The sequence below is a fragment of the Camponotus vicinus genome, unplaced genomic scaffold (genome assembly GCF_025532165.1).
Source record: "Camponotus vicinus isolate PSW18456_S1 unplaced genomic scaffold, iyCamVici1.0 SCAF_8, whole genome shotgun sequence".
Lineage (NCBI taxonomy): Eukaryota > Metazoa > Arthropoda > Insecta > Hymenoptera > Formicidae > Camponotus > Camponotus vicinus.
This window is the reverse complement of record NW_028141980.1, coordinates 13,893,687-13,907,873: the sequence shown is the minus strand read 5'-3', so window position 1 is coordinate 13,907,873 and position 14,187 is coordinate 13,893,687. Positions and strand designations below refer to the sequence as shown.

Sequence of the window (14,187 nt, the reverse complement as noted above, 5' to 3'; positions counted from 1 at the left end):
TTGTGATGCGATTCTATATACTTGAAAAGATAATTGAATAATGTATCTCTCTGTATCTCTCTCAATTTGTCATACTACAATCTCTCTTCTGTATTTCCTAAATAAGATACCGACACATATTAACATATATGTATAAACACACATGTTCGCACTTATCTGTAAACAAAATTTCTATTACGACTGTCTCTCCCTAATGATATCCGAATAATTGCTCCTTTCGGGATACAATATCGTTCTTTTATCTTTTCCCGCTTTTTTTACCTGAATCTATGAGTCTTATATTTTTTTCAAGATACAATGATCATGTTCTGTTTTGTGTCTTTTCTTCTTGAAGCGCGCTCGCGTGGTCTCTCACGTGGTTTTTTCACGACACGCGCAATAAACCAAATGGAAATCAATGCTCTTCTCCCGCAATTCGATCGCAAGTGGACATTTTTCACTTGACCGCTACTGCTTTTTCTCTCTTTCTATTTTTTTGTCTCGCCTCAAATATACTACAGACATCATCACGCAATTCTTCGTGAAAAAACAGGTTTCAAATGCTTTCTTCCACCCTTTCTCATATTCTCCTGATCTGGCTTCAATAAAATTTTTTTATTCTTTCAGCTGAAAGGAGGTCTGACGTTGGAGTCCTGAAGGAAAAGTGACATATTGGGGTTGAAAGGATCCAGGACAACGTGATGAGGGAGCTGAACAAAATTTTAAAACAAAAGTATTAAAATAGCTTCATATTACTTTTTAATTTAAATTTAATTATTTTTTAATGTAATATTCTTTTCTCTTATTTAATTTACAGTAGTTTGAAAAGATTTTCGCTGAAATGTCCTACACATTATGCAAAACATTTCTTCGAATTTATATTATACAGAAACAATATATAAATTAAATAAGAAAATTATTAAAGTAACATTTTTATTTGCGCGTTTTATCTTGCTATTTGTATTTATATTATACTATTTTGTTTTCAGTGTTTTTTTAATAAAATCTTTCTAAAACGGAAAATATGTATTCTACATTGAAGCATGATAATAATGGTTATGAAGCTAAGGCTGAAAAGATATTTATGTCTTAGTAACACTTACAATATATAAATATATACATATATATTCTTTTCTTTATATAGCTGAGGTAATTAAATATTAAACATAAACAACAATTTGGATTTAATATTGATATTTTTTCAGAAAATGTCATGATACTTTTTTTACATAGTATTTTACACTTCCAATTTTTAAAGAACACAGCGTGATTTAAAAATAAATTAATTTCTTATATAATAAAGTGCACAGAAATGCATATTATGTGCTACTTAGAAGACTTCATATATATAATAAAATGTAAAAAAAAAGGGTATTACATCTGGAAAAATATATTATAGCAAAAAGATGCACAATTCATTACAGTTTAGCAAAACTGGAATTTGGATAAAAAGATACATAATTTCACTACTCTTAACAATTATTGATCAAAATTTATGGCGCATCTCATTATTTTTATATAACTTAATACTATTATACATTTCATCACATATACAATTGATTTTGAATAAGTATGTTTACAAAGGTAGATACATATTTAATCACATTTACATTAACACTTTTTTAGATTATATGATAAAAAGAGAAATTTACGACTTGTACTTTTGAACTATTATCCAATTAAGTCATTATTAAATTATGAGTTAATTATGTTGCGTGTATGGCAACGGTGTATGACAAAAGCATTTCATTTAATTCACTCATTTCCAAATTTATTTTATTGAATTCTTTTATCCAACATTATCTTACAAAGGAATTTTTTTATATCGATAAAGAGGATTTAATAAAATAAATTAAAATTTGGAAATGAATTAAATGAAATGTTATACACTGTTGCCACACATGCAACATAATTAACTCATAATTTAATAATGACTTAATTGGATAATAGTTCCAAAGTATAAGTCGTACATTTTTCTTTTTATAATATAATCTAAAAAAGTGTTAATGTAAATGTGTAAATTAAATGTGTATTTATAGCTTTGTAAACATACATATTCATTAAAATTTGGAAATCAGTAAATTACATAAATTAAAATTTGGAAATGAGTAAATTACATGAAATACTTTTGTCATACACCATCGCCATACATGCAACATTATGATATTGAGAGAAATTTCATTTCATCTCATTATAAAATTTCTTTCTATAATGTCTTTTTTTCTATGGAATTATAAAGACTCTGTGAACATTAGTGCTATTTTTTAATCTCTCCATAAATAATATCTCCATAAAAATTTCTCAATATTTGCGACAAGAAAACCACTCTTCGACAATACTGAAGAGTATAGTTTTAAGATGAAAAAAGATTTCATTTTCATCATTGTCGTAATATCTATGCAACATGAATGACTGTTGAGAAAAACAGTCACAGACAAACTAACAAAAAATAAATTTCTTACTTTAATCTAAGTCCAGCTGCCGCGCGCCGAGCGTACCCGTGTGCAGTTTCGACGTTCTCATCTTTCTGAATGACTTAAGCAGATCTTCCATCGTGATGGGTCGTACAGTGTCATGAAACTCTTCGTCATATTCTTCTTCTTCACTATTCTCGTATTTGTTTGTATCCCTAAATTAAACAACGGAAACTGATGCAATGCGTCTTCGACTTTTAGAATTCTCAATTGTAGACTATTCATTGATATCATTGGTAAATTTGATTTTCTTTCTATAAACAAGTCTGATACATACTGCGAATATAAGTAATCCCTAATACGATAGATGGACGCATTACGACAAAGTTCTTGCAAATCCGATCCGGAAAAGCCTTCCGTATGTTTTGCTAACGTCGCAATTTCAACATTATCCGCAGTTGGCTCGTTTTTCAAAATCAATTGCAGGACTTTTAATCGTTGTTCCTCAGTCTGAAACAAATAAATGCGAACTTCATAATCAACATAAGAAACAAGTATTTTTGTAGTTACCAGTATATTTTATCATTACATTATCACTATTTTTATAGTTATCAGTTATCTTATTATTAAAAACATATAGAAATTTAATATTGTATGAATATATTTACCGGCAAACCAACATGGAAAGTCGCCGGCATACGTCGCAAAATAGCTTTATCTAAATCCTGTGGCCTATTCGTGGCTCCCATTATAATCACGGTACAATCAGGATCGGTTATCAAACCATCCCATAGTGACATAAATTGAGCCTTCATCATCGCAGTAGCCTCATGATCTTGTGAATTGCGTGCTCTCAAAAATGAATCTATTAAAATATATATTAAATATATATTTAAACGAAAAATTAATTATAAAATGCTTATTATATTAAATATACATATTAACAATATTTTCAAAATGTGATATATTATTAAATTACATATCAAGAGATCCTTTTCCACAAAAGAATGAAGAAAATAAAGATTTTTTTTGATAAAATTCAAAACTTCTAAGATATAAAAGCAACACACACATCTCTGATTTTATTAGCTATTATACTATTACAACATACCTATTTCATCAATAAAGATAATGCAAGGCTGTAGTTTTACAGCCAACGAAAACACAGCAGCGGCCAGCTTCTGACTTTCTCCATACCACTTATCAGTTAAGATGCTCACATCGAGATTTATAAAGCGTGTTTTTGCTTCCCGGGCAGTAGCTTTGGCAATCATAGTTTTTCCACAACCTGGTGGACCATATAACAATACTCCCTGAAAGTGACAAGCACAAGATACATCTAAACTATCGATTTTTCTTGGAGAATAAGCACAACTAGTACCTTAGGCGCTTGAGTCAGTTGCGAATCCTCAAACAATTCCTTCCTCTGTATAGGTAATATGACTGTCTCTTTAAGCTCTTGAATAACACTGTCCAGTCCCGCGATGTTGTTCCATGATATTTTGATATCGTTTGGATCCACCAGATGATTAGCTATTATCATCTCGTAATCTGTCAGCTGATCCATATCAAAAGATCTCGCATATCTGTCGCTCTCCGCTAGCTTACGTAACTGCTCTCGAGCCTGTAATAATCAGTTACATGTATAATGCAAGTAATTGATCAAAGTTGAAATTTTCTTTGCAAATTGAAGACAATTCAAAACTTCCTCGAGAAGGTGATATGAGACAACTACGGACCTTCTTTTTGGCTCTTTGCTTAGTACTTCTGGTAGGATCGAGTTGAGTGATGAGCCACCTTACGCTGAAGAAGCCAATAGCTGCGACACATGTCAATCTCGCTACAAGCATTAGCATATCCTGCCGGGTGAGGCCTGCGCTCGCAGCCATGTTCATCGTTTACCGAAATATCCCTGCAAAATTCGACGAAAGGTTACGTTAAAACATTCAACATATCCAATACATGCGGAAAACAATCAATGTTCAACAAAAGCAACAGTTATGGAGCCGAATAATAAATGAGAAATTGGATGCAATAACAATATAAGTACTTTATATAGTTTTTGACAAGAATTAAGCTTAAAATCCGTATAACTTGAAGGAAGAGACGATGAAGTTGTATTCATTCGAAATGTCGTTTTTGCCTTCTAGAAAGTTAAAAGACTTTGGACAGTTTATGAGTTAATAGCATAAATATTAACGAACCTACTCGTAAGTTGCTGTTAAATGATAACGTGTCGAATATCGTTTCCCGCCCGCGTAACTCCTCGAGAAAATCGACAACTTAACCTCTTCGTGATTTCGCCGAACGATGACGAGAAAGTGGACTTTGTAGGTTAGAATAAAATGAGAGGAGAGGGAAAATCATGCGCGGCGAATCGTCGCAGAACGAGAAGTTGATTCAGCTGCTATGCTTTTTCCAAAGTGAAATGCTTATGTAAAAAAAAGAGGCAAACAAAATCATGAGAAAACAAATGTAACAGCAGAATAAAAATGACAATAATTCGATAATATACTTAATGCAAGTAATAAATCGCGTTGCACAAGCGTTTCTTTTTCTTATCTATGCATATCACATTTTTTAAACTCGGAACAAAAATATTGTAGGGAAATAAAAAAGGGGGAAAATATGAAAATTTTTATAGAGAATAATTTTTATAAAGAATATAGATAAGAACAACAGACTTGAGATCATCAATGTTACTCATTCAATTTTTTAAGAGATAATAATAATAATTAGATTCGTCGAGCGATGACAAAGTAATCGTATACATAGAAAATCAATGTCATGGATTTATGATGCATATTCGTTAAACAATAATATTTGTTTTCATCACTAACATCGGACACATCGAATATTACTGATGTATAAGTATAATTCGTGTTTTCGTACGTTCCTATTTGTCAGCTGATTCGTTGAGTGATCAGCTGATCCTAACGCGCCGGCGATAATTGTCAACATAATTTTGTGAAAATTTCGGATAATTTGGTAAATATAAGTGCAATTATTTTATTAAATTTGAGTCATAATAAAAGTTTACATTAGCAGAAATATCTTATTTGTATAAAAATCCCTTATAAAAATATACAATACACAATACACATTCTATTTATCGTTCTAAGAGCTTCGAATATGATTGATTATTAAATTTGAGTCATAATAAAAGTTTACATTAGCAGAAATATCTTATTTGTATAAAAATCCCTTATAAAAATATACAATACACAATACACATTCTATTTATCGTTCTAAGAGCTTCGATTGATTTCAAAGATTCTTTAACATTTGTTCAAGTAGGATTATCCTGATCACTACATTAACGAAAAACGGACAAGTACAATGAAAAAACAAGTAAGATAAACATTGTCTTTTTTAATAGGCTTTTATTTTATGTGCATATCATTAAAATATATTAGGAAATAATATATTTCTGAAGGACAATATAATTCTATACATCTTATTATCTAACAATAAGATCTCGCAAGATGATATACATTGATTTTTTTTGTCTTTTATCAAATAATTGTATTATGTAATTATTATATTATTAAATAAAAAAGTATATTTTCTAATTGTAAGTACAAAAAGATTTGACAAAATTTGCAACAAAAAATTGATAAAATTTTGTAACAATGATTTGTCAAACATATGAAAATTCGCGGATGAATTGAATTATGAGTATTTTATAACTATATTTATATTTACCTCTCTTTACTCTTTTTTACTTTTTTTTGCATTCACGTAACATATTGTTTAAAAAAGATAAATATAACAATCAGTTTCGCGAGATAGAGAAAAATAATCAATAATGTATGTAATCGCTATGATAATGCTATAATGCTATGATTATATGTAATAATTAATATATATTATAATTATATAATATATAATAATTAAATAAAAATTGAAATAAATAATTAAATTGGTCATTTACAGGGTTCCTCTACACAAGAATTAAAGAATATTTGCACCGAAGCCTTTTCAGAAGAAAAACACGCATCTCTATTATCTTTATCTTCGTATAATAGGAGTCTTTGCCGAACACAGTATTCAATGAATACGATTGAGTTTAATTGGGAAATTATTAACTTCTATAAGCTTTATAAAATTATGAAAATATTTACTTCTACATCGTTTCCAGAAACTGCACAATATCAAATTCAAATAAAAATTTCTTCCTCATTTGAAGATTTATTAGAAAATACAATAGGATTTTATATAAGAACTGAAACAGCATTTACAGGTTCTTATATTATTTCTCAAATTGGTCCAAACGGAGAACAGCCACTTAAATCGACGCTCATACTTTCTATATCGAATATGATGTTATTGTATGAAGCTAAACTGGGAACATTTATGGAAAACTCATATCAAGATAAACTTGTAATGAATTTTAAGTTCGATATTTTTTATAATTTTTTTAATACAACTATACATATAAATTCGCTACCATGTAAACTACCATTTGCATCAATAGATACGAACTCTGAAATATCAATTCTTAATAACGAGTCAAAGTTTGATAATAAAGAATCGCTTGTATTTACTATAGACGGCCAACATTACAGTGTATCCAAAAATATATTATGCGCTACCAACAGTAGTTATTTTAAATATTTATGTAATACAGAAGAAGACATAACGGATAAATTAATAATAAAAGATAGGCCAAAAGCTTTTAAAAAAATGTTATTATTCATCATAAATAATTCAACAATGTTACTGCAATTAGATTCACACTTGGAACAATGGACATATGAATATGATATGATTCAAGATTTATTAATAGTAGCGAACAAATATGATGTACAAAACCTCAAATTTATATGTGAACAAATTTTGTTGCGGAATATTACAATTGATAATGCTTTGGAACTTATACAACTTGCGTTTCTAAATGACGCAAAATGCTTAGAAAAATGCGTAGCAGGTTTTATTAAATTTCACATAGAAAAATTTTCTGAAAAATTTCTATCTTTACCACAAGAACAAATGAATAAGATAATTGAACAGACTAGGAAAATTGACTCTAAATATTCTGCATTTATTTAGTATAATTATTTGCATTTGTTTTAATACAATAAGCTTATAATATTACAAGCTCATAATATTATAACGCATACTAGATACAAATAACCATGTAACAAAACCTCGCGTGTTTTTTATATATTTATTCATATTATAAACGATTATTAAGATTTTGCATTGTATATATTAATACATATGTATTTTTTATTATTTAATTAATTTTTATTTATTTAGCAATGATACTGTGACAAAAGTATTACAACTTTCAATTTTCATACATAAAAATTTACATATAAAAGTGGCAAGCCAAATATGTAAAACGTGTTCATATGTATTCAAACTTTTTGTCAAATATAAATTAATTAGCATTATAAAACATTTAATTTAATTTTTATTTATTAGAAATATGCACATAAACATCCAAAAAATATCTAATCTTTCTAATTATCTATAGATGAAAAGAAATATTTCGCAGCGATTGTAAAGCGACTATATAAAAATTGTTTTTATATTAATATTAAGCGTATTAAGTTTGATATAATTTTTTAATATATAATAAAATTATTTGTAAAGTTAATTCCGAGACATGTGAAAAAAAGTAATATTTACATAAGCTGATCAGACTAATGCTTGAATCCATTTCATATTCTTAACTACTTTTTATAAGATAACAAACGCGTTTTTATAAAACTAAAGACATGCCATTAAGAAGGCGACCATACATGCAATTTATCGTTCTCAGGCGAATTAATCTAATTAGACATATCGTGATCAGATCACTTGTAACGATCGAAAACAGGCATCGAAGCACTTTGCTATGAAAACCATCCGGCTGTTTTTAAACGTATCATTTTTCTTTTCGAAATCTTATTGACAGTTTGCGTTATATATTTAAATTATATATATATATATATATATATATATATATATAAAATTTCAGCAACATCTCGTCCTCATTGGGTTTATATTGGTAAAGGGGAAAAAGGAAATTGGTGATCTTTTTCATGTATATATACGAATTATTTTAACAATATTATTATTTCGACAATGTTTGAATATTTTAAGACCATTGTGAAAAAAATCTTGGGAATAATCTTGAAGCTTGCGTTCTGGATCGGTATAATGCAGAAGAAACAAGAGATTACGAAAGAACAAAAAGTAAGTTTAATCTTCCCTTTCCTGATATCTTTGTTTTCTTGAGCGCTCGATATTAAAATAGAAAACGTATTAGAAAGTAGAATTGAAAAAAAAATTAAAATACATTTGTGATATAAAATTTAATACATTTCACAAAGAAATTCATGCCAACAAATTCTTTTTCTCTTTTTTACAAATGAGTTGACTGAATAATTTAAGTATAAATGATACTTGATTTATTTTAACGGTCGTGTAGCATTATTTTGGATGAAAGAAAATATTCTAAATATGTTAGAATCAATACAACAAGTATATAAATTGATCATTTTTAGAGTTTTTCCATCATTGAAGGTACTTTCGAGAAGTACTTTCCAGATGAGGATGAGATAACTAAATTCTTACCTTCGTATTATAAGAGTTATTGCCAAGTTCAATTCGGCAATAATACAATTGATTATATCTGGAAACTCAATAATTACGCAAAAATTTTAAAACTTTTTAAAACAGTATTGTCTATGCCGTTCCCAGAAAGAGCTCAATACAGAATTCAAATGGAAACATCTATGGTGTCCTCATGGTGGTCAAGTTTAATAAAATTTTATATAGTTACTGAAGTGCCATTTAATGGCATATGTAATGTGTTTGTAATTAATAAGCATAACAAGTTAAGTCTTAATTCGATTTCGGGCGTTATATCGAATATGACATTATTATATGAAACTTCACTAGAAGACTTGTGGAATGAATTGGATAATAACACGCTTACGATGAATTTTATGCTCGAGATTTTTCACGACTGTTTAAACGATACTGTACATATCAATTCACCACCATTATCTTCAATATTAACGACAAACTTGAAGTCACAAAATCCAACTCTTGATGCTCCCGATGATACGATCACGTTTGTAATAAACGGTGAATATTTCGATATATCCAAAGAGTTATTACACAATACTAAGTGTGTTGAGTATTTCTGTAATAGATATAAAGAAAACAACATGGCGAATAATTTAATAACAATAAATGATAATGATCTGCAAGAAGTTCTTAAGATTATATTATTTTATCTCGAAACTGGTTTAATAGCGAAGCAATTTAATTATTGTACGACTAAAACTCTGTTAGAAATAGCTAACGGATGCGATTTACAAGATATTAAAGTCAGATGTGAGGATTATTTAATACATAAAATTACAGTTAATTCTGTTGTAGAACTTATACAACTTGCACTTTTAAATAACGCAGAACATTTAGAAAAACATGCGGCAAGTTTCATTAAATTTCATTTACAAGAAAATATATGTACTAAAGAATTCCAATCTTTATCGCAAGAACAATTAAACAAAATAATTAAATCAATCGAGAAAATTGAAACATTTAAAATATCTGAATCTATGTAATCATTTAATAATGATGTTAATGTAATCATATTATAATAATGTGTAATCATATAATAATGTTCCTAAATCATACTAAAACAATGTGTATATCGTACGTAATAATAGATGTTTTCGAGATTTAAAAAAAAAGATTTGAAAAAAAATTCAAAAATTTATATTAATTTAATATTTTTTGTGTATATTTATTATTATTATATTTATTATTTTATTATTATTATTTATTATTATTTGAAAGTGAAAATTTATCATACATTTAGAAATTTTATATGTGATATTATTAAGTATTATATGTTGATATAATACTACATCTAATATAAAATTTTATATGCAATATTGATAAGTATTATATGTAATGTATATAATATAAATTTCCAATTCTCTTTTATAGATGTAATTATGTACACTTAAATGAAAATTCTCTTATATTTATAATAAAACAAAATTGTTCTTTTTTCCCTTTTTCATTTTCTCTAAAATCAAAAGCGCATGAATTGTAAATCACATGACAAATTAAAAACTGCATACAATTTAGTTAAACTGAGATTTTTATATTTTACTCATTATCGTTTCTTCTTTTAAGATAGCAGACTGGCAGATGGGTTATGCAGAAAATTAAGAGGTAGCCAAAGTTGTGCATTTTCCGTCCTTCCAGTGGCTAATTAAGCACGGCACTAATGAAAAAATGATTAGAATGGAATCACCGAATCACTCTAATGTGGAAAATAAAGTGCTTGATCGGGAAAATCACTAATAAATCGTCTTCTCACAATTTTAACAGCCGTAATAATCATTTAGATTCCTAATAACATTAATATGTAGGAATGGATAAATCGTAAACCTTTTTATACAACGCAACGTTTATCATAATTTTCGTCATGAAATTATGTTATAATAAATTGCTTCTTAGATGAGATTCATACTTTCTTGCAGACATCGCGTAATATTATTCTAAATTAGCTTTCAAATTAATCCAAGATTGGCAAGAAATAATATTAATTATAATTTGAAAATATTAATTTTATTCCGTAAACTAAAGCTCTATCTGCTTATATTATTTCTTCTAAACAATTTTGGTTTTAAATTTTAATATTCTCCACACTACAGAGAAAACATCATTTAACAAATACATTTAACAAATACAAATACATTATATATTGAAGCAAGTGTCAAGCGTTACTGTGCTTTGAAAAGTTTTAAGAATTTCCGTTATATATAACAAAGACAAATGACTGTTATAGAAGTATTATCTTAGTCTTGCATAAAATATTGATTCAGAATTATCTATATATTTCATTGTTCTAGATAGACACAATTTTAAAAAGATGTTACAATTTTAATTCCAAGCTAATCACAATTATATAATTTTAAATATTATGATTAAATCGTGTTACATCAATTTAAATAAATAAATAGATTGTATTATACACTTAAATTTGAACATTTTCAAAATCTTGTTAGGTGTGACTATATGTCTGATCAAGAATTAATTTTCTTCTAAGAAACCGCCAAAATTCTAGAAAATTTTAGTTACATTCTCATTTGTTTAAGACAAATCTTACATCAATGATAATAAAATAAACTTTTGTAACGATTTAAAAGAGGAAATGAGAAATAATTCAAAATTAATACGATGAAACATATAAAAGATGAAAGCTATAGTTTAACAAAGTAAATATATTACTAAAATAATAACAAAATAATATCAACCGCGACTTTTACTTTCGTCCTCATCACTTCAGTCTTTACTGTGAAACGATACAGTTAAATCGGTTAAAAGTCGGTGAAAATAAATTACATAAATGAATGTTGTCCGAGTGACATAAAGAACGAGAAAAAATTCTTGCCTCAGAAGAGAATACCAGGATTAACAAAGAAAAATTCCAGATATATAATTAATTTTTAATACAAAGAAGTAAGAGATTTTTAAATGCTTTATGATAAAAAAAAATATATCAATTACACACAACATGATCATGTTAACATTTATAAATGTATTTATATTCTAGTAATATCAAACTGTTGATACCGAAATATATTTTAAGCTAAGCCTTAGACTCAAGCCTTCGAGAATAAGAAGTACAATGGAAAAACATGTAAGTTCTTAATATTCCTTTTTAGAATCTGCTTATTTTTTTCTAGCACATATCATTAGAAAATGTATGTTAAGACAGCATACATAATAAATTAATAAAATTTAAATTAATTAATTTATCTGTAGTATTTTGTAATATTTTTAAGCGCGAAATCAATTTAACATACTTAATGAAAAAAGCCTATAGTATACGTATGCCACTCACGGAATCCGTTCGTCTCTTATCACACGGCATGAGATATTTAAACTATGTAATTAATAATCACTATTGTATAAACGAAAAAATTGTTGTTCATTATTGCAGTGAAATTTTGTCTCATTTCTTTTATAAAATATTCATATTCTTTTATCAAATATTCATTCATATTTATTTATTTATTTATACGATTTATTTTTGAAATTGTGACTAGTAAAAAATGTTATTTTGTTAGACGAAAAGATATTAGTTTAGATAGTTCCCATCATCTCTAGACTTAATAAATACATAACTTGTTCATTTCAGACTGTTAACAAAAAGAAAGCAAGCGATACTTTCACCGGAATTCAACTCGCAAAAGTCACAAAAAAAACAGAGAGTACTTTAGATGAAATAATCCCCCTTAAAAAAGAAGAAGATACCTCCATCGAAATTCATCCCAGAAAAAAAACAGAAAATATTTTAGCTCACATCAACAAGGAAGCAAACGATAGCAAAATCACCGAAATCCAACCCACAGCAATAAAAAAAGATATTTTCGATAAAACCAGTCCTCTTAAAAAAATAGAGGATATCTCCAACGAAATTCTTTCCAAAGAAGAAACGGAAGGAAGTATTCTATCTCACTTTAAAAGGGAAATAAACAGTATCGTCACCAAAATCAACGCAATCCAACCCACAATAAAAACAGAGAGTACTTTCAATGAAACCATCGAAAAAAAAGAGGATATCTCCGTGGAAACTCATGCCAGAGAAGAAACAGAAAATATTCCAAAACCTTTCAAGCACTCAATATCTGAACTTACATATAAGTCATATTCCCGCACATGGTTACGGTCGAGTAAAGTTGAATACATTTGGGAAATTGATAGCGCCATTACTATTTTCAAAACCGAAAATGAATTTTTTTCTGCAAGATTTCCGAAAACTTCCATATACAGGATTAAATTAAGTATTGATAACGATACATCTGACGTAATGGAAAGTAAACTAAGATTTTATTTAGTTACTGAAACAAAGTTTAAGGGTATATGCGATGTTTGCGTCATCTATCCGTCAGATATGCTTAAGATAAAATGTAAATCAACCTCAGGCTTAATGTCAAATATGACATTATTATATGAAACTACTTTAGAATCGTTGCAAAAGTATTTAATTGATAGTAGTCTTGTAATGTATTTCGAAATCGAAGTTATTCAGAAATATTATACTCAAAGTATACACATAGATATGATACCATCAAGTACAATATTATACAAACAATTAAACTTCGAACGATCAAATCTTGCCAATTTGAGGATTAACAGTAAGGGACTGATTACATTTAAATTTAAAGGAGAACGTTATAATTTGCCCATAGAAACACTATATGCTACCAATAGTGAGTATTTTAAGAGCATATGCGATTATGCGATGTTTGAAAATGAAAAAGGCATATATGAGATAGAGATAGACGAGATGCCAATACCTTTTAAGCAAATGTTATCATTTATTTTATCTGGTTCAATACCAGATCCGTTTAATTATCAAATGCTCCGAGATTTATTAGTAATGGCTCATAAATATAATGTACAAACCCTTAAATTACTATGTGAATGCTATTTGACACGTATGATTAATATTCAAAATTGCATCGATCTTGTACAGCTTGCATTTTCATTTAATGCAGAGTCTTTAAAAAAACATACTTCTCTATTTATTAAGTTATATCTAAAAGAAGTTCTACGTACTAAAGAATTTCAACGTTTACCACAAAATAATTTAGAAGAAATAATCGAATTAGTTTCTAATATAAATTTACCTCTTGACACCAAATTGCCACATGTTGATATACTGTGATATATTGAATATATAATTTCTTACAGTTTTTTTTGTTCAGTATAATAATCATTTAAACTGGCTACTATATTTCACGAATCTTAATTTTGAAGATTTGTA

At 27.7% G+C, this 14,187-nt stretch overlaps 2 protein-coding genes and 1 long non-coding RNA gene across 5 annotated transcripts; 2 read left to right on the top strand and 1 right to left on the bottom strand.

The window, feature by feature from the left end:
* Positions 1 to 97: 97 nt before the first annotated feature.
* LOC145975561 (outer mitochondrial transmembrane helix translocase) lies at positions 98 to 4,745 on the bottom strand. Of its 3 annotated transcripts, XM_083106137.1 has the most exons (8): positions 4,598 to 4,745; positions 4,133 to 4,305; positions 3,775 to 4,017; positions 3,505 to 3,706; positions 3,062 to 3,258; positions 2,731 to 2,903; positions 2,442 to 2,608; positions 98 to 689 (listed from the first exon to the last, which is right to left on the bottom strand). In XM_083106137.1, the coding sequence occupies exons 2-7, from the start codon at positions 4,286 to 4,288 to the stop codon at positions 2,443 to 2,445; spliced, it is 1,137 nt and encodes a 378-aa protein (XP_082962263.1). In that variant the 5' UTR covers positions 4,289 to 4,305; positions 4,598 to 4,745; the 3' UTR covers positions 98 to 689; position 2,442. The 3 variants fall into 3 exon arrangements, with proteins under 3 accessions (XP_082962263.1, XP_082962262.1, XP_082962264.1); XM_083106136.1 differs by lacking the exon at positions 98 to 689 and having other exon boundaries at positions 1,157 to 2,608; XM_083106138.1 differs by lacking the exon at positions 98 to 689 and having other exon boundaries at positions 1,157 to 2,608; positions 4,602 to 4,739.
* Positions 4,746 to 5,239: 494 nt separating this feature from the next.
* Positions 5,240 to 7,726, top strand: LOC145975713 (uncharacterized). The gene is made up of 3 exons (XR_014440066.1): positions 5,240 to 5,381; positions 5,691 to 5,744; positions 6,330 to 7,726. It is a non-coding gene; the product is annotated as an uncharacterized LOC145975713 (long non-coding RNA).
* A 3,990-nt stretch (positions 7,727 to 11,716) lies between these two features.
* LOC145976402 (uncharacterized) lies at positions 11,717 to 14,088 on the top strand. Its single transcript, XM_083107459.1, has 3 exons — positions 11,717 to 11,873; positions 11,968 to 12,054; positions 12,556 to 14,088. Exons 2-3 carry the CDS (start codon positions 12,043 to 12,045, stop codon positions 14,086 to 14,088), a joined length of 1,545 nt encoding a protein of 514 aa, XP_082963585.1. The 5' UTR covers positions 11,717 to 11,873; positions 11,968 to 12,042.
* Positions 14,089 to 14,187: the final 99 nt, after the last annotated feature.